At 34.2% G+C, this 18,752-nt stretch overlaps 1 protein-coding gene across 2 annotated transcripts; it reads left to right on the forward strand.

The window, feature by feature from the left end:
• The first annotated feature begins 5,218 nt into the window (after positions 1 to 5,218).
• Positions 5,219 to 18,234, forward strand: LOC148596963 (uncharacterized). 2 transcript variants are annotated; one of them, XM_088563269.1, is made up of 2 exons: positions 5,219 to 5,331; positions 11,862 to 18,234. In XM_088563269.1, the coding sequence occupies exon 2, from the start codon at positions 12,425 to 12,427 to the stop codon at positions 12,953 to 12,955; it is 531 nt and encodes a 176-aa protein (XP_088419395.1). In that variant the 5' UTR covers positions 5,219 to 5,331; positions 11,862 to 12,424; the 3' UTR covers positions 12,956 to 18,234. The 2 variants fall into 2 exon arrangements, with proteins under 2 accessions (XP_088419395.1, XP_088419394.1); XM_088563268.1 differs by lacking the exon at positions 5,219 to 5,331 and adding an exon at positions 5,398 to 8,453.
• The last annotated feature ends 518 nt before the right edge of the window (positions 18,235 to 18,752 follow it).

The raw sequence follows: 18,752 nt of genomic DNA on the forward strand, positions 1-18,752 counted from the left end.
ATTGCCCGACCCTACCCACCCCTTCCTATTTCTAATGGCAATCCAAATTTTTCCACCCTATTACCCTTGTGTCCCATCCCATTTTATGTTTACCGCCTGACTACAGCTGAAACATTGCTCCTCGGGTGTTAAACCCGAACAATCAATCATTGTGCACCATTTTCAAAATGTTCCGTATCGATTGCAAAGCTGTGGTGATTGTCTTGAAATCTATCGATAGTGAAACTGTTAAATTATTAAATAATCCGAGCAACAGCCGGTTAATGTATGTTTATGTGCTCATGATTATGACTATATGACATGACATTAATATTATCATGTTGATTTGCTGTGTTATCATCGTTCAAGGAGACGTGACACCAAATAAAATCATAAGAGCATGAAATGAAAAAAGGGATGGGACACAAGTATATTAGGGTCGACAAATTTTGAGTTTGTTTGTAGGGGTTTAACGTCCGAGCAGCAATATTTCAGCTATATTCAGACGATGAACATGAAATTGATGATAAAATGAACATGAAATGATGATGAAATGAAAACTGGGATGGGACACAAGGAAAATGGGTCGACAAATTTTGATTGCCACTGGAAATAGGGAGAGGTGGGTAGGGTCGGGCAATTTAGCCTCCTGTTGCGGAGCGCTATGGTTCCTACTCCAGGAGAATACCACAGTAGGGTTCTTTAACGTGCGAGGAACGTGGCATATTTCCCAACACGGTGCACCACTATGGTTTGCGGTCAGTTTTTCCGTATTATAGCTTGACAACCACAGCATGTAACACGCCAGGGGTATCCCATTCCACCATCTGGGGCACACAACCCAGTTGCTCTATGAGCCGAGCGCCCTAGCCCTCGGCTAGGGTTCTGAGCATTATTTAGTCGCCTTTTACGCCTTCCCACCGTGTTGGGAAAGATGCCACGTTCCTCGCACGTTAAAGAACCCTACTGTGGTATTCTCCCGGAGTAGGAACCATAGGGCTCCGCCACAAGAGGCTAAATTCCCCGACCCTACCCACCTCTCCCTATTTCCAGTGGCAATCAAAATTTGTCGACCCCATTGTCCTTGTGTCCCATCCCGGTTTTCATTTCATCATCATTTCATGTTCATTTTATCATCAGTTTCATGTTCATCGTCTGAATATAGCTGAAATATTGCTGCTCGGACGTTAATCCCCAACAAACAAAAACAAACGCAATGGGGTACCCCTGGCGTGTTACAGGCTGGGGTTCACAGGCTATAATACGGAAAACCTGATCACAAACCATAGTGGTGCATCGTGTTGGGAAAGATGTCACGGGGGCTAGGCGCAAGGGGTACCCAATTCCACCACATGGGGCACACATCCAAGCCCCGGCTAGATTTCTGAGCACTATTTAGTCGCCTTTTACGACAAGCTCAGCGCTACTGTAGGCCTATTCTTTAGACACCCGGACCTGCACGGGGCTCTCACGTGCGAGGAACGTGGCATATTTCCCAACACGGTGCACCACTATGGTTTGCGGTCAGGTTTTCCGTATTATAGCCTGACAACCCCAGCATGTAACACGCCAGGGGTACCCCGTTCCACCACCTGGGGCACACATCCTAGTTGGTCTATGGGCAGAGCGCCCTAGCCCCCGGCTAGGGTTGTGAGCACTATATAGTCGCCTTTCACGTCAAGCTTGGCGCTGCTGCAGGCCTATTCTTTTAACACCCGGACCTGCACGGGGAAAAGGAACGGTTTAACCACCTCCGCATGTGTTTTAATATGTTAATGTTGTTGAGCGTATAACCGTTGCATGGAGACACAACACTACGCTTTTAAGCAAGTCAAACTTTATATAATACATAAAGTAACATGTCTACTTGTATTGGAAACAAGGCTATATACATAGTGATTAACTAGTAGATTTACACTTTTTTCCTCTTTTCCAATTTTTAGAGTGCTGACCTTAATCCAATTGAAATGGTTTGGAGCCAGCTTAAGCGTAACCTTTCAAAAAAAGACCCTCTTCACTAAAGAGGACTTGGTGGGTTCTATTGAGGAGTTCTGGGCTACCCACATGACAGTGGAGCAGTGCACGACCTATATCTATCATGTCTTCAAAGTGGTTCCCGTTTGTTTGTTAATGAATGGACAGGCAACTGGTAGTATGCCCGACAGACTTTTCCGTAAGGAGCCTTCTCGTGGAAAAAACATCCGCTATTTCCAGGATTTACTGTGGTCACCTGCTTACGACGTGCAGAGGAGGATGTGTAGGGTTTGAATCGACTCAAACCGTGAATAATTGCAATACACCATCTTGATGAATTATCCAACATACATGTATAAATTGTTATAGAGACTGTTTAATATTTTGATTACATTCACGTGTGGATCAAAGTGAAATACTACATGTATGTGTTTTCATTAGGACAAAATGTGCATGACATACTTGTATGATTATGCCCCAGTTACTGGAAAGTATGTGTTCGTGTATAGCGTACATTGGAACCACTTTGTACATACTGTAAAATTTTCATTGTTTCTTCTGGACAGATTGACTACGAATTTTGTATAATTTTATATGGATGGGACATTCTACATGTACTGTATGTGTTGCATTCTTAACATAGGCTATGTTTATAAATAATGTGCCTGATATTGTCCATTGTTGAATGTTGAATTTCCACAACATGCAACTTAATATTATAAACTAAATACCCATTTATATGGAGTTATGTTTGTACAAGTTTGTTACTACTTATAATTTTATATTAAATAATATGATATCTTTTCGCCTTTATTAACTTTATGTTGATCACAATATATACTCAAGAAATACGGAATTACCTGGTTTCAAAGGAAATTCGTGAAACACGGAATATACTTGTATCGTCATATTCAATCCTCTTCTCAGGGACAAAAACTCTTGCACCTATGATTCCTTTTCCATAATAAAAAAATCGGTACATACTATGTAGCTAAAATAGACCTAGGCCCCGTGCAGGTCCGGTTGTTAAAAGAATAGACCTGCAGCAGCGCTAAGCTTGTCGTAAAAGGCAATTAAATAGTGCTCAGAACCCTAGCCGGGGGCTAGGGCGCTCTGTCTACAGGGCAACTGGGATGTGTGCCCCAGGTGGTGGAATGGGGTACCCGTGGCGTGTTTTATGCTGGGATTGGCAGGCTATAATACGGCAAACCATAGTGGTGCACCGTGTTGGGAAAGATGCCACGTTTCTCGCACGTTAAAGAACCCTACTGTGGTATTCTCCCGGACTAGGAACCTTAGGGCTCCGCCACAGGAGGCTTAATTGTCTGACCCTACCCACCTCTCCCTATTTCCAGTGGCAATCAAAATTTGTCGACCCCATTGTCCTTGTGTCCCATCCCTTTTTCATTTCATCATCGTTTCATGTTCATTTTATCATTGATTACATGTTCATCGTCTGAATATAGCTGCACTAGATGTATCGAGCTCTTGGTTAATGATTTGAAAACTGTTTTTCCAACTTAAATATCTTTCTGGTTTGTTATCGAAATGAGTAAATCTAGACAACAATAGACCCTTTTTCATAATATAATTTGTCAATTCATTGACCGGTGTTGTCTGTGTATTGTCAGTTTTATTGTCCATTTGTGAAATGAAATTTTCAGATTTATCTACATTTCCTATTAGATTTCACTTCGTTGTCATGATTGTTGTTCAGGTCCAATATACCTCTCGGATTGAATTCATTCACATCAGGCCCCGTGCAGGTCCGGGTGTCAAAAGAATAGGCCTGCAGCAGCGCTAAGCTTGTCGTAAAAGGCGACTAAATAGTGCTCAGAAACCTAGCCGGGGGCTAGGCGCTCTGCCCACAGAGCAACTGGGATGTGTGCCCCAGGTGGTGGAATGGGGTACCCCTGGCGTGTTACATGCTGGGGTTGTCAGGCTATAATACGGAAAACCTGACCGCAAACCATAGTGGTGCACCGTGTTGGGAAAGATGCCACGTTCCTCGCACGTTAAAGAACCCTGCTGTGGTATTCGATAGGAGTAGGAACCTTTGCGCTCCGCCACAAGAGGCTAAATTGCCCAACCTTACCCATCCCTCCCTTTTGCTAGTGGAAATCAAAATTTGTCGACCCTACTGTCCTTGTGTCCCATCCCGTTTTCCATTTCATCATCATTTCATGTTCATTTTATCATCCGTTTCATGTTCATCGTCTGAAGCCCCGTGCAGGTCCGGGTGTTAAAAGAATAGGCCTGCAGCAGCGCTAAGCTTGTCGTATAAGGCGACTAAATAGTGCTCAGAATCCTAGCCGGGGGCTAGGCGCTCTGCCCACAGAGCAACTGGGATGTGTGCACTAGGTGGTGGAATGGGATACCCCTGGCGTGTAACATGCTGGAGTTGTCAGGCTATAATACGGAAAACCTGACCGCAAACCATAGTGGTGCACCGTGTTGGGAAAGATGCCACGTTCTTCGCACGTTAAAGAACCCTGCTGTGGTATTCGATAGGAGTAGGAACCTTTGCGCTCCGCCACAGGAGGCTAAATTGCCCGACCTTACCCACCCACCCCCTTTTTCCAGTGGCAATCAAAATTTGTCGACCCTATTGTCCTTGTGACCCATCCTTTTTTTTTTCATTTCATGTTCATTTCATCATCATTTCATGAATATAGCTGAAATATTGCTGCTCGGACGTTAAACCCCAATAAACAAACAAACAAAAATCATCGTCTGAATATAGCTGAAACATTGCTGCTCAGACGTTAAACCCCAACAATCAATCAATCAATCATAACGGGTGTACGTCAAAACATGGATGCTATAAAAATATAGTGCATTTTTTTTTGCCTCTCTACAAACTAATGGTTTGTCAAAAGATATGAACAATGACTTATAAAATAGAGCAAACATCACACTGTAAGATGAAGAACTTTTTTAAAAGAAAATCTAATATAATATCATAAAAATGTTCCACTGAAAAGGTTGGTTTGGTGAGTGCAAAACGAAAGTGAAAGTAGGGAAAATGGCTATTTATAGTTCAAGACTACTTTTCCGTCCGATCTTCGTGGACTCCCCCTATTTTCATTGCGGGAAATTATTTTTTCACATGTCCTTAGAAATGCTACATCAGTGAAAGTTTTATTGAATCAATTTGCATATTTTTTTTAAATCCTAAAAATATGCACTTCACTATAGAAGTCTATGGGAAAATTAATACGATACTGAGACCTTAAAGGTCAACCAATCGTGTGTAATCGGTTAAGTTCTACCAGGAAGTAAAAAGATAACATTCCATACCGTAACAACAGGGCGTTATCCTCGTTGACGTTCAAAGAAGTTAACTTCGTGCTAATTGGGAATACTGACCAGTAAAGAGTAAGATTTACTTTTCCATTCAGCTTTTACTTCAGTTCATTGTACAATCTTCCTATATTGTCCGTACTTAATTATTTCATAACTGTCGATAAATGTCAAGGGTCAAACTTTAAGACTGTACTAAGACTAGGATTTTTTTTTTTTTTTTTTTTGGGGGGGGGGTATCAAAACAAAATAAGTTCTGCCACATACATTCGTCTATAAACAAGTATATTCAAGTACCAGTCCACATAGAATTCAGACACTGCCTATCAATGGTATAGTTGATTCATGTTGTAGAATCAAAGTAATCATGTACTGAATCAATTTATATCGATCGTTTGTATGCCTCAAATAATCGTCGTATTGCAAACTTTGCAAGAGTTTTCGTTCTCGATTTGGCTTCATCTGGTTGATTTTAGTGGGAGATAAATGTTTGATTTTCTATAAAGTGCAAATCTGTATGCAGAAAAGGTTGTTGTGTAAAAATATAGGATATGTAGACTAGAAAAGCATCGTTTTTTTGCTGGTTTTTTCTTGACCATGAATCACTTTACCATTGGTAGTGTCTGAATTTTATGCGGACTGATACTTAATGAATGAAAAAATGTAGCAACATGCATTGTTATAGAAGAACTTAGTTCAAAATACTGAATACGTAATATAATCATGTATTAAGAAAAACCTACGTATTAACTACTACTTGGCTTTGGGCAATGTGCATCGGTATGAGAAAGCGCATAAAGGTAGACCGAGACCAATCATAGCTCGATTTCTATACATGAAAGATCTAGAAACTGTCTTGTCAAATGCATATAGACTGAAAGGTACTCCCTTTGGAATTAACCGCCAATTTTCAGAAGAAATTAAACAGGCCAGGCGTAGTTTATACCCAATACTTAAAGAGAAGCGAAAGCAAGGATGCCGAGTAAGACTTGTGCGTGACGTGTTATACGTAGACGGAGTAGTGTATGAGGATCAACCATCGGATGACTCAATGTATACTAGACCAAAAACTCACGGGGATGCGACAAGATCCACGCCTGATACCCGCAACTCTAAGCGCCGACGCATTTCATCAACGCCAAGTCGGTATTTGGACACCCGAAGAAATTCAAATAATGACTGTGGAACCTCTTTGATTGATGAACATGCAAATATTAAAATATTAACTATAAATTGTGATGGCATATTGAAAAAAAGCTAACTATCCTGAATTTATAGATTTAGTAAACTGTTATGGTTTTATCATCATTTTGGAATCTAAGACTGATGATTTAGATAAAACAAACATACCAGGGTATAATTTTGTTCTTAAAACAGAAAACCGTTTAAGAGAGTTAAATCCGGAGGTATTACCTTTGAATAGAAAACTGAATATGATAATTTTATTTAAACTGTAGAATCTGAAAGTAAGCTTATGTCATGGTTTAAAGCCTTAAAAACTTTGTTTAATATAAACGATGATGTTATTATTGGAAATGTTTATAGAACTCCTGAAAATTCTTTGTACAGGGCAGAAAATTCCTTTAATGAATTAGAACAAGAATTTTTGAAATTTTCTCAAAATTTTCTCCTAAATGGATATTCCAATGGAAGAACTGGTACAGATCGTGATTTTATGGAAGTTGTGAATGATAACCATAGTCCTTTTGATAATACAGTAAACTACGCTAACATGTTACCTCAGTATGATATTTGTACATTCGAAATAGTATGGACTCTGTAAAAACAAATTATGGAAATCAATTGTTGGAGTTTTGCAAAAATAATAACTTATTTATTCTAAATGGTAGAGTTAATGGTGACAAAAACGCAATTTTTACTTGTAGACAATCAAGTGTTGTAGATTATTGTATTTATTCTGTTTATTTTCTACCTTATGTTGGTACTTTACATGTACTAGATTTCTCATCATTGTACTCTGATGCCCATTGTCCCATTTCTTTAGCTCAATATTTTACACCTGCTTATGACCTTTACAAAGAGGGTACTGTAAGTGTTGACTGTAATTATAAGACAATTTTTTAAAAATGGGATAATGATAAAGCAGAGGAATATAAAGCATGCATAGATGTGTCAAAAGTAAATAGTATGATTCTGCATTTGAGTCGGGTTGATACAGTTGCTTTGACTCGAAATGACGTCAACGAATTAGTGTATGATATTAATAATATTTTGATTGAACCTGCAGAACCTTTTATTTGGTTCATACTATCCTCAACATTCTACTGATGAACGCGACAACCGCAAAGAAAGTAAGCCTTTGCTTAGTCAAGAGTGTTGGGAAAAGAGAAAAGCTTTCCTTGTAGCTAAGAGACGTCACAAGTGTAATAGATCTTCTTTACACATGCCTGATCTGAAGACAAAGGAAAAAGAATACAAGTATAAAATAAACAAGGCAATGATTACACATCGACGTCAAATGAGAAAAAAAGCTTAAAGCTCTCAGAAGTTGAAAGGAATATTAGGAATATATTAAACTCAAATCGCACCAGAAAAGCTCCGGAAATTTCCATTGATTCCTTGTTTAACTTTTTCAAAGATTTAAATAGCGCCGATGACGACAAGGTTCAAACTCCGAATCCGCATAGCGATGATGAAGATTCAAATTCAGTTATCAGTGATGAGATGTCTGGAAATGAAATTTTAAAATGTGTTTAAAATTTAAAAAATGGTAAAGCCTGTGGCGATGATTTAATAATTATTGAGTATACTACAAATACTTGTCATATTCTTATGCCCCTATACATAAATTTTTTAATATTGCATTTAATTCTGGTATAGTACCAGAAAGTTGGCTAGATGGCAATATTATTCCATTTTATAAAAATAGGGGAGACAAATCAGATAAAAAACTATAAACCCATAACTATTTTAAGCTGTATGGGAAAATTAGTCGCATCAGCTTTGAATTTAGGCTAAATGCCTTTTTAGAAAATTATCTTTTACTTAATGAGAACTAATTTGGCTTCAGACATGGTTATTCAACTATTGACAAAATTTTTACTTTACATTTGTTGAATGAATTGCTTCAAAAGACAAAAGAAGAAAAAACTCTGCCTTGATTGAGTTTGCTAAGGCCTTTGACACGGTTTGGCGTCCTGGTTTATAGACACAACTGCTAAACTCATCAATTAATGGTAAGATATTTTATGTTATTGTTAACATGTATAGAAATGTAAAATCTCGTATTTTTAATGGTAGAGAACATTCAGATTATTTCCCTGTATTATAGGTGTTAGACAAGGAGAAAATTTGTCCCCTGCACTATTTTCATTATATGTAAATGACTTGGAAGATTTATGTATAGTAAAAACATTATTGGTCTGAAAAGTATATCAGTTGAAATAGAAATATTTAACGACTTCACATACTTAGGCTTTTTTTTCTCTAAATCTAGTATAGCTTTCTCAAAGCCAAAAAAATATATTGCAGAGAAGGCCACCCGTGCAATGTATGACATTTTTCGTAAAGGGAGATTACATTACTTATATATTGATTGTCAGCTAGATATGTATGATAAAGTTATTAAATCCATATTACTCTATGGTTGTGAGGTGTGGGGGCAGGGAATAATTCCGTGATAGAGAGAGTTCACCTTAAATTTTGTACACTTCTGCTAAATGCAAGTAATTCGACGCCAGATTTCATGATTTATGGGTAGCTAGGGAAATACCCGCTTGATATATGCATTAAACTAAGAGTTGTCAAATATTGGGCAAAACTTATTAAAGGGAAGGAAAGTAAATTACATTTCATTTTATATAGACTTTGTCATAAGAATTTCAATAATAATTATATGTGGCTTAATTATGTGAAATCCATCGTAGATAATTGTGGTAAATCAAATGTATGGAATAACCAATATTTTACTAGAATATCTTGGTTAGTTATCTCATTAAAACTAACACTTATAGATCAATTTAAACAACATTGACAATCTGACATTCAAGAGTCGCCGAAAGCTCTGAATTATAGACTTTATAAAAATAGTTTTGAGTTTGAGAATTATCTAATGATTTTACGAGATAGCAATTGTATCACTCTTTTTAGATTCCGAACCACAAACCATAAGCTGCCTATAGCATCTGGCAGATGGCGCCGCATTTCTGGAGAAAAGAGAAAATGCAATATATGCAACTCTTAAGAAATTGGTGAAGGATATCACTATGTTTTACATGTACATCTCTTAATGAGGAGAGAAAACTTTATTTGAAATAAAAATCTAGAAAGATATGATAACTTGAAAAAAATATGGTTTATGGTTTTATTATCAACTTGGTTCTGTATACTTATGGCAAGAAAAAGCATCAATATCCGGTTTGTACCTGCATTTTCAGGAGCTGAAAAACAGCATAATGGCAGCTGCATTTGCGTATACTTGTAAATGTGTGATTGAGAGCTAAACCAGTCTCGGAAAATATTTGCTAGTTTCGATAATTAAATACAAATCGAATCATAGATTTTCCAAGATATGGTTGGCATTATAGTCTGCAGTATGGCGTCCAGATGTTTACGAAAACTACGTAATCAATATTACCCATAATTCTCGGGTCATAAAAATTGCGAAACAAAAACGGACCAAAACGAAACGAAAATAATCGATAAAAGAAAGAATCGAAACGAATCAATTCAAAAATGAATCAAATCGTTATAAAAACATAATTTAACTAGACCAAATAGAACAGAATGAAGCGAAACTAAATGAAACAAAAGAAATCCTTGAAGACGTTTCGCAAATATAAGGACCATAATGTTAACCAGTTTCGGACAATTCGACCTAAAGACATTTCGGACTATGACAACCAAAAATTCCTCATGAATGCCGGACATTTCGCCTAATAGACATATCAGACCACGACAATCAGTAAAATGCTTTAGGACAAATATATATCATTACAAAATTTGCCATACTTGAAGGTTATAAGTATAAAATATCAAATCAGAGTTTATAAAAATTATCAAAGTTGTTTTTAATTAATGTTTCTTCGGGAGCGTTAAAAGGTTTCACCTTCATCATATTACCAAGATAAGCAATATGCCTTATTCTAAAAAAATGGGAATATATATATATAACATTGGGGTTTTGGGGTTGTTGTTTTTGGTTTTTTTTTTTTTTTGTTTTTTGTTGTTTTTTTGTCAAACCACTGACACAAGGCGTATAGTTGTAATTAGTTTTACCGGTAACTCGATATTGTGTTAAATTTCAAACAACCTTGCTTTTTAAATATTTTCTTGTTTACATGTTAGCATTTTAATTTACACAAACAATTCCCTGTCATTGTTATCTTCATTATGTCTTTTTATATTCAATGAATCTTAATGACATATTTTGAAGTCAGTTTTCTTGTAACTCTATTGATTTATTTCTTTCTGTTTAATTATTTTTCTTTAATGAAAAATGAAAATATTTTATACAACCTTTTATCTTCACATTATTGCCTGAAAAATAAACAATTGTATTGCTGTTTTTAAATAAAAACAATAATGTCTTGGCGCTATTCGACTAGTTGTTTCTTGTCGCTTTTTGTCACTTCTTGTCGCAAATTATTGAGACCCGCAGGCATACGTCATCAATAGCTGAGTCCGCGTCTCGTCTGTCTGATAGGTACGTATATACAGGACCACCGCTGATTTAAATCCCATACTGTGCTGCATCATGTCTGTAAGTCATACGAACATTTGTTCTTCAATAACTTGTTGAGTTACAAACTTGATATACATGACGGTTGTGCCGAATCAAGACATGTCATGATAGTACTTAATTTTGAGATTCCTGAGAGTTTAAACCTGTGTCCCGTGTTATCACAACTAAGAATTAGTTTTTGTAACGAAGAACGCGACCATGGGCTTGATATGCATGTACATGTACGTAACTAAGGCAAGGTCTAGAAGCTTAGTATTTTGACCATCAGTATGGAGTAACTTAGCTGCGAAATCGTAGCTCTTGATCTTTTTTTTTGATTTTGCGATCTAACGTTAAGAAAATACAAATAAATAGTTAGAGCTACGTTTCGCAGCTAGGAGTAACTAGATACGCTAATGTAACCCCTACACTACACTCCGTGACTGGCGTGAGGCTTAACGCACTGTATGGAAAGTCTAAACTCATTCAAAAGTATGGATTCGGCGCAGGAAAAATTCTTTTTTTTTTTTTGCTTTGACCACCAATGGCAATGTCAACACAAAAAAATATCCCCAGTGCCCAAATCCCAAAAGATATTATAATATGAAGGTCTAGAGGCTTAATATTTTGACCACCAGTATGGGCTTAAACTGGATACGATAATTTAACCCCCCACCAATACACTACGCTCCGTGAGGGTTAACACACTATGAAAGGTCTGAACTCATTCAAAAGTCTATTAAGAGAAAAACATTTGGTAACAAGCTTAATCCATTCTGGGATTCGGCGCTGGAGATTTATCCACCACCATAAAAAAAAAATTATAACCATTGCCAAATCCCAAAAGGGATTATAGTAAGCTATATGTATCTGATTTTAAGAAGTAAGAATTAAATCTTATACTTCTCTATTTATATTACAGTAAAATGGCATCTGAAAGCTGCAGCATCTGCCTGTTATTAGAAAAGACCAGCACTCCTGAAGTATGGTGTCCACAATGTGAGGATTCCCTCTGTTCAACATGTAGTGAGCAACACAGAGTACAAAAAACAACAAGGGACCACAGCATCATACCTTATGAAGATTACCTAAAATTACCATCTTTTATCCACAAAGTTCAACTTGACTGTGAAGAACACAAGCAAAAATATCAATATTACTGTAGGTCTCACGATTGCGTTGTCTGTTATAAATGTTTATTGCAATATAATAAAAAATGTGAGGACGCTCTACCTATCGACGATGTGATCCGCAATGTAAAATCTTCAGCCATTTTTGAAGATGTTTGGATATCATTAAAAACGACTCATCAAACTTTTTTGACCGCAATCATTGAAAGAGAAGAAAATGTGAAAATACTGAAAACTAAGAAGGAAGAATTATCAACAAATATAAAAAAGAGAACACAAAGTCTTATTGATCAAATAAAGAAACTAGAAAACAAAACACTGTCAGAGTTAGAGTCAGTTGTAAATGCAAACATAAATGAAATCAAAGCCACCACAAAAATCCTGGAATCAAATGAAAGAAAACTTGGTGAATTATTGGAACAGGAGGAACTCATTAAGAACCACGCATCAAATTTTCAAACATTCATCGCAACAAAACAAAATTGAGAAAAAAGTTCAAGAATCAGAAGAAATCTTACACAAATTATCTGAAAAAGGAGCCATGGATAATACAGACATAGAAATGAATGAAAACATCACAGCAGACGACACAATTTTTGGAATAAAAACTCTGTGTGACATTAAAGTATCAAAAGAAAAAAATGCAACCTCCATAGACATAAACAAACCAAACAAAGGTCTGGCAGAGGTGAAGACAAGATTCCCCAGACAACTGACACTTAAACAACAGTTTACAGTAGATCAAGGTCGGTGTCCTGGTTGTTGTATGCTGCCTAATGGACTCCTGGTGTTGACTGATTATCTCAATGGTGTAGTAAACATACTACACAGTAATGGTCAACACAAATCATCAGTCAGATTTAATGGAGGACAAGGAGCAGTATAGGATGTAACAGTCATCAATGAGAACCATGTTGCTGTTTCTAATCCTCACCATAAAACAATCTCCATCATAGATGTAGACAGGAGTAAAATCATTAAAACACTTCAGATAAAGAGTGATGTCTGGGGAATTACACATAGTGATGGACATTTATACTTCTGTGTACATCAGGTAGGAATCCGAAAAATTAATATAGATACAGAAAAAATAGACAAACTCCATGATGACCAGACTGTTAGTGGTAATTCATATATAGACACAGATGGCAACAGAATATGTTATACCTGTCCTTACACAGTTACTGTCCTAGATTCTGATCTCAGAGTTATCTTTACATTCAAGGATCACAATACAATGTCACGGCCTCGTGGAATATCAATGGATGAAAAGAACAATGTTTTTGTGTGTGATTTTAACAAACATAATTTATTACTAATTTCAAGGGATGGAGATAAACATGAAGTTGTAGTCAGTGGAGGTGATGGGTTGTGTAACCCTCTGTGTGTACATTATGATAAAGTGACCCATCTCCTCACTGTTGTTGATTTGAATAATGTGGTCAGGATATTTACTGTATATTGACTTTTGATGGAGAATCAAAACTGAGATAAACAAATTATTGAGATTAATTCGATTTCAAGGTAAGTAAACATGTTTTATTTTTTACATGTAGGCTTTGTTTATCTATATAAAATTAATAATAAATAAATTTTAAAAATATTTTAAATATCAGACATTTCTACATTCTTTCTAAATTATCAGATGTAAGTAAACATACATTTGTTCATATGATAATTAACTCGATTAAAAGAAAAGAAACACGTTTCATTTTTTGGGGCTTCATTTTCAGAAATCTTAACAATATCTGACAGAGTTTTCTACTTTTATCCTGGTATAAGATTACAAAAATATGATCATTATTAACTTATTAAAAAATCTTTCAAATGGTACAGAAATTTCATATTGAATACAGGGTAAAATGAATATTTTTTTACAAAATTATTTTATAATTTTTTTTATCAGTCAGTTTTGGTCTTCATCAAGATTGTCAAATACATGTACATCTATCTAGATGTGTCATCATTGAAAATACATGTAATTTTAGCTTTTGTTGTATATAATTGCATTTTCATTTTCTAAATAAATGGATTTTTCTTATTTAAAAACCGAAAATAATTAGCACATTATATTTTTTATAAATCAAAAATTCTTATACTACATGTAGTATTACTTTATGTAAATATCTACCACCAGACATGTACAAAATCAAAATATTAATGTGGTAAAAATTAAGTAAATGTATTAGTGATTTATTCATACCCAGTATTTAGGTCTTTAAAAAATTACTTTCTTAAAACAGCAATAAAAAAGTATAGTCATGGAATCTATTTTTTTAAGCATGGTTTGAATTAATTAATTTTTTGGCAACATGTGATCTCCTTAAAATGACCTTATACATGTAAGGCTTCCTTGCTTCGACTTAAATGGATTTTTTTTAAAGATTGATATATTTCTGAACTTTTATTATCTTTTTTCGTGAAATATGAATTACATGTATATTATTGAAAGATACTACAAAGGACATTAAATTACCTTCAACAGTGATTACATGTACTTGCAACTTCAATATTATTGAACAGAAATATCTCCAGTTCATTGATTTAGGTATAAAATGTTGATTTTTTTTGGGGCAGTTGTTTTAAATATATATGTATGTGTATTTGATTTTATATATTTAGCACTAACGGGGGGGGGGGGGGTTGAAAAAGGGGAGGGGTGCCAGGTTATTATTTGCTCATTAAGGTCCATAGAATGCAAAAATTTTAAAAATATTCAGGGAGCGGGGTTACACCCTGAACCCCGGGATCCGCCACTGCAATTATGTTAACACTTATACATGTATTTTGTAATTAGTTCAAATCTAATGAAATCTGACAATTTGATAGGAAAATCTTATGTTGAATGATACGTGTGATGAACAATGCCAGTTTGTATCTTTATGGCTAACCAGACTATAACATGTACATGTAGTTTGAATGGTGCATGTAGAATGATTTTTTTTTCTTGATGGACTAGGATAATATTAATTTATTAAACAAATTCATTTTAAAGGTAAATAAAATATGTTTAATTTATAACAATTTAATTTATCAGAAATCTTTATAACAACATCAGAAATTTTCCCCTTTTTTTGTAAGAAGTACTTTCACAAACATGTTTTAATTGACTGACTTTATTAATTATATTTAATAACTTTTTACTTTTTTATTTACATGTACATATACAAACATGTAATACATTTTGTAATTAACTTAATTAAAAATCTTTAAAAAAAAAAAAAAAACATTATATGTTTATTTAGTAAAATGAATGATTTTTTGGAAATTATTTTATATTTCTTTATTAATAAGTGTTGGTCTTCATCAAGTTTTTCAAATACATGTATCTAGATGTGTCATCAGTGAAAATATGTTCACTTAATTGTTTTTGATCATGTATATACTTGTAGTTGTATTTATCATTTTCATGTTTCTAAATTGGATTTAGTCATACTCAAATGATGTAGAAAGTATTTGTTATTTTGTCATGAATATCATACATACATGTACATTATACATGTATATTCTTTTAAAAGACTCTTTAAAACAATGAACATGTTAGAAACTGTAAACAAATATTACTTATTTTAGTTATGAATATTATGAATACATGTACATGTATGTATCCTTTTAGTGACTTTTTATAAAAAAAAATTACTTTAAAAATTTTAAAGTGAAACTGTAAAAGAAGTAATGTGAAAACATGTACTATATTTTATTTTTATCTACATGTATGATTTAAATTGTTTTACAAGACATTTCACCTTCAACTTTTACAATTTGTGATATCCTTGTACATGTACAAATTTGTACATGCAAGTCAAATGTAATTTTTTAAACTTTTTAAATACATTTCTTTATGTACTGTACGTGTTTAAATCCTTCTGAAGTTACATGAATATTCATATTTTTTTCTTCAAGTTTGAAATATTTTCTACTTTAACTGGAACTTATGTTCACTAATTGTAAATACTAGACTATTTGGATTCTTTTTTTATTTAAATGGAATTATTTTCTCTAGTGAGAACTTTTTGTTTATGTAGAACTAAGCTATCAAAGGTTTTTCATCTGTACATGTATTATACTATATTGTGTTTTGATTATTTGTATGAACTTACTCTTCAGCATGTTGAAGAGTGAAATTAATAACACTTTTAAAATACATGTACATGCAGTATTCATTTGTAAATATTCATTCAGTTTTGGAGAATTCAAAATTTAAAAATATTATTGGTAATTGGCTAAAATTGGGAAAATGAGGCCAAACAAAATAAATCAATATGTCGGAAAATTATTTCATTTAACAATAGGGTTTGACCGAGTCTGGAAACAAGACTGATTTGTTTGGCCTGAATTAAGTATAACATAAAATGTTTGTTTTCTCAATTCACTTTTTAAGGTGAAAGAGAGTTTTTTTATTTCAAAGTTAAAATTTTAGAAATCACATGCATGTACATTGTACTGAAGGAACTGTAAGTAATTATAGAATGCTTAGGTTTGTAAAAAAAATGTAATAAAAATAACAAAACTGAAATACTAGTGAGTTGTAATTCACTATCTATTACCGTTTTCATGAATGTAAATTTTCAATTTGGTATTTTCAGGAGCAGAAATGAACCTTCATGTATAATGTAAACAAATTGCCAAAAATGTGCTTTTAATTTTATATTTTTTTTTATATATTTTATTTACAATGTAGCTTTTTTCGTTGATGTATAGAAGGATTATACATGTATATATGTATATGTATTTGTTTTGTTTTGTTTTACTTCTGTGGAGAGGGGGTATACACATGTTGGAATATGTCATATGTCAATATTGCTTGTTTTTTTTTATTTGAACACCACACCACAGGGCACTTGAATAGTGGTATATACATGTACAAATGTACATAATGTATTTAGTGATCATGGTGTCCTTTCGTCAGTTCTGTTCTAATCTACAACTCCCTTGAAACCGCTGAATGGAAAATTTAATGGAACTATCACAGGTGGGGGTGGCTCTTAAAATCCGCAACACCTCTGAAACCGCTAAATGGAAGTTGATGTTACTCTCCCAGATTATTTGTTAATGTATGCCATTGTGCATCTCCTTCTTTGTTTTTCCATCCGAATGTTTAAACCCTAGTATCCTAGATAGTTTCTGGGGGGGGGGGGGTACTACCAAGTGAGATTTTTTTTTACATGTACATACATGTACATTTTTTCATCTTTTTCTTTTCAGAATTATGTAATGAATGTATTAAGTGGCAGTCTCTGTAAGAATCAGGCAGTAGTTTTGCAAGTGTAATTTGACTATTTGTACTGTCAGGATCAAAGAAAAAAAGTTAACATTTTTCATATTATTTTGGTAAGGTGCGTTATAATCTCACTAAAATGCACACAAAATTTCCTGAGCAGCTAATTCTGTCAAAAATTGCTTTTTCAAACATTCTCTTAAAAAATAATTCTGAACAAATCCATTGATATAGAGGTCAAAGTATAGTCTTTTCAAATAAAGTATCCTTGAGTAAAATTATATTGTCAGATTTGTGGGGTTTGGAAATGCATTTTTCATGATTATTTTAAAAACTTACAGCTAATTATTTAGTTTAAATAGAGATCCAGTCCAATAATATTAATAATTCTAAAGTACATTGTATTACATGGTAGTTCTAAGGGAGATAATCCATTTTGCTTCCATGTCAATGTTGTCCACCATTCATCAGTAGTAGGATTTTCTTTTAGTTTGAATCATCAAGTTTTTTTTCATAGTGGGGACTTATGTTGTTTTTTTTTTCTCGTTTTGTTTTTGTTTGTTTGTTCTTTTTTGTAGACTTTATTACAATATTTTATCAACATTTACCACTTGAATGTTTTGTAATTTTGTTTATTGCTATAGAAGTTAAAAGTTCTAATGTTATAAATGCAATAACTTAATAATACATGTATGTCAATTTTGATCATGTATCAGTTAGATATGCTTTCAATTCAAAATTACTGTGAAACATTATCAAGCCATTGCAGTCCTCCATAATTAGTCTGATTTTATTTAACTTATCTATAGAAGAGAAGAGTTATTGCTTTTGAATTTTTCATGTATCCAGAATTTTAGTTCTAATCCAAGTAAATCTGAAATTGTTTTGTGTAAATAGACTTGTAATAGTATTCACACTGCTCATGTAAAAAAATAAAACATATTTTACGTAAATCTCTTTTTGTTTGCCCTTAGGGGCTAATTTTAATGTCCTTGCCTGTCTCTGGCCAGATGTCTTCCTAATTGTATCTTCATGTACTAAAGAGGTCATGTCTTCCTGATTGTATCTACTAAAGAGGTCCGTGTTGGAGACCTTATAAAAGAGGGTTCCTTTCAATTTCACTAGTATAACAACATTTTACACTAGGAAAGTTGGTAACAGATAATTAACTGCGGTGGAATAATGGTATCACGCTGTCGTCGGTTCATTTTTGTCGTCTGCCGTTGAATAATGGTATCATGCTGTTGTCAGTTTCTTCATTTTCGTCTGCCATGTTAATAATGGTATCTTGCTATAGTCAGTTTCATCATTGTTGATTGCGGTGGAATAATTGTATCAGGCTGTCATTAGTTCGTCAGTGCCATCAGCCGTTTAGTAATGGTATCATGATGTCGTCAGTTTCGTCATTGTCTTCTTCGGTGGAATAATGGTATAATGTTATAGTCAGCTTTGTCATCTGTGGTGG

This window comes from Perna viridis, chromosome 15 (genome assembly GCF_037379345.1).
Source record: "Perna viridis isolate PV_CMFRI_1.1 ecotype Kerala chromosome 15, ASM3737934v1, whole genome shotgun sequence".
Classification (NCBI taxonomy): domain Eukaryota; kingdom Metazoa; phylum Mollusca; class Bivalvia; order Mytilida; family Mytilidae; genus Perna; species Perna viridis.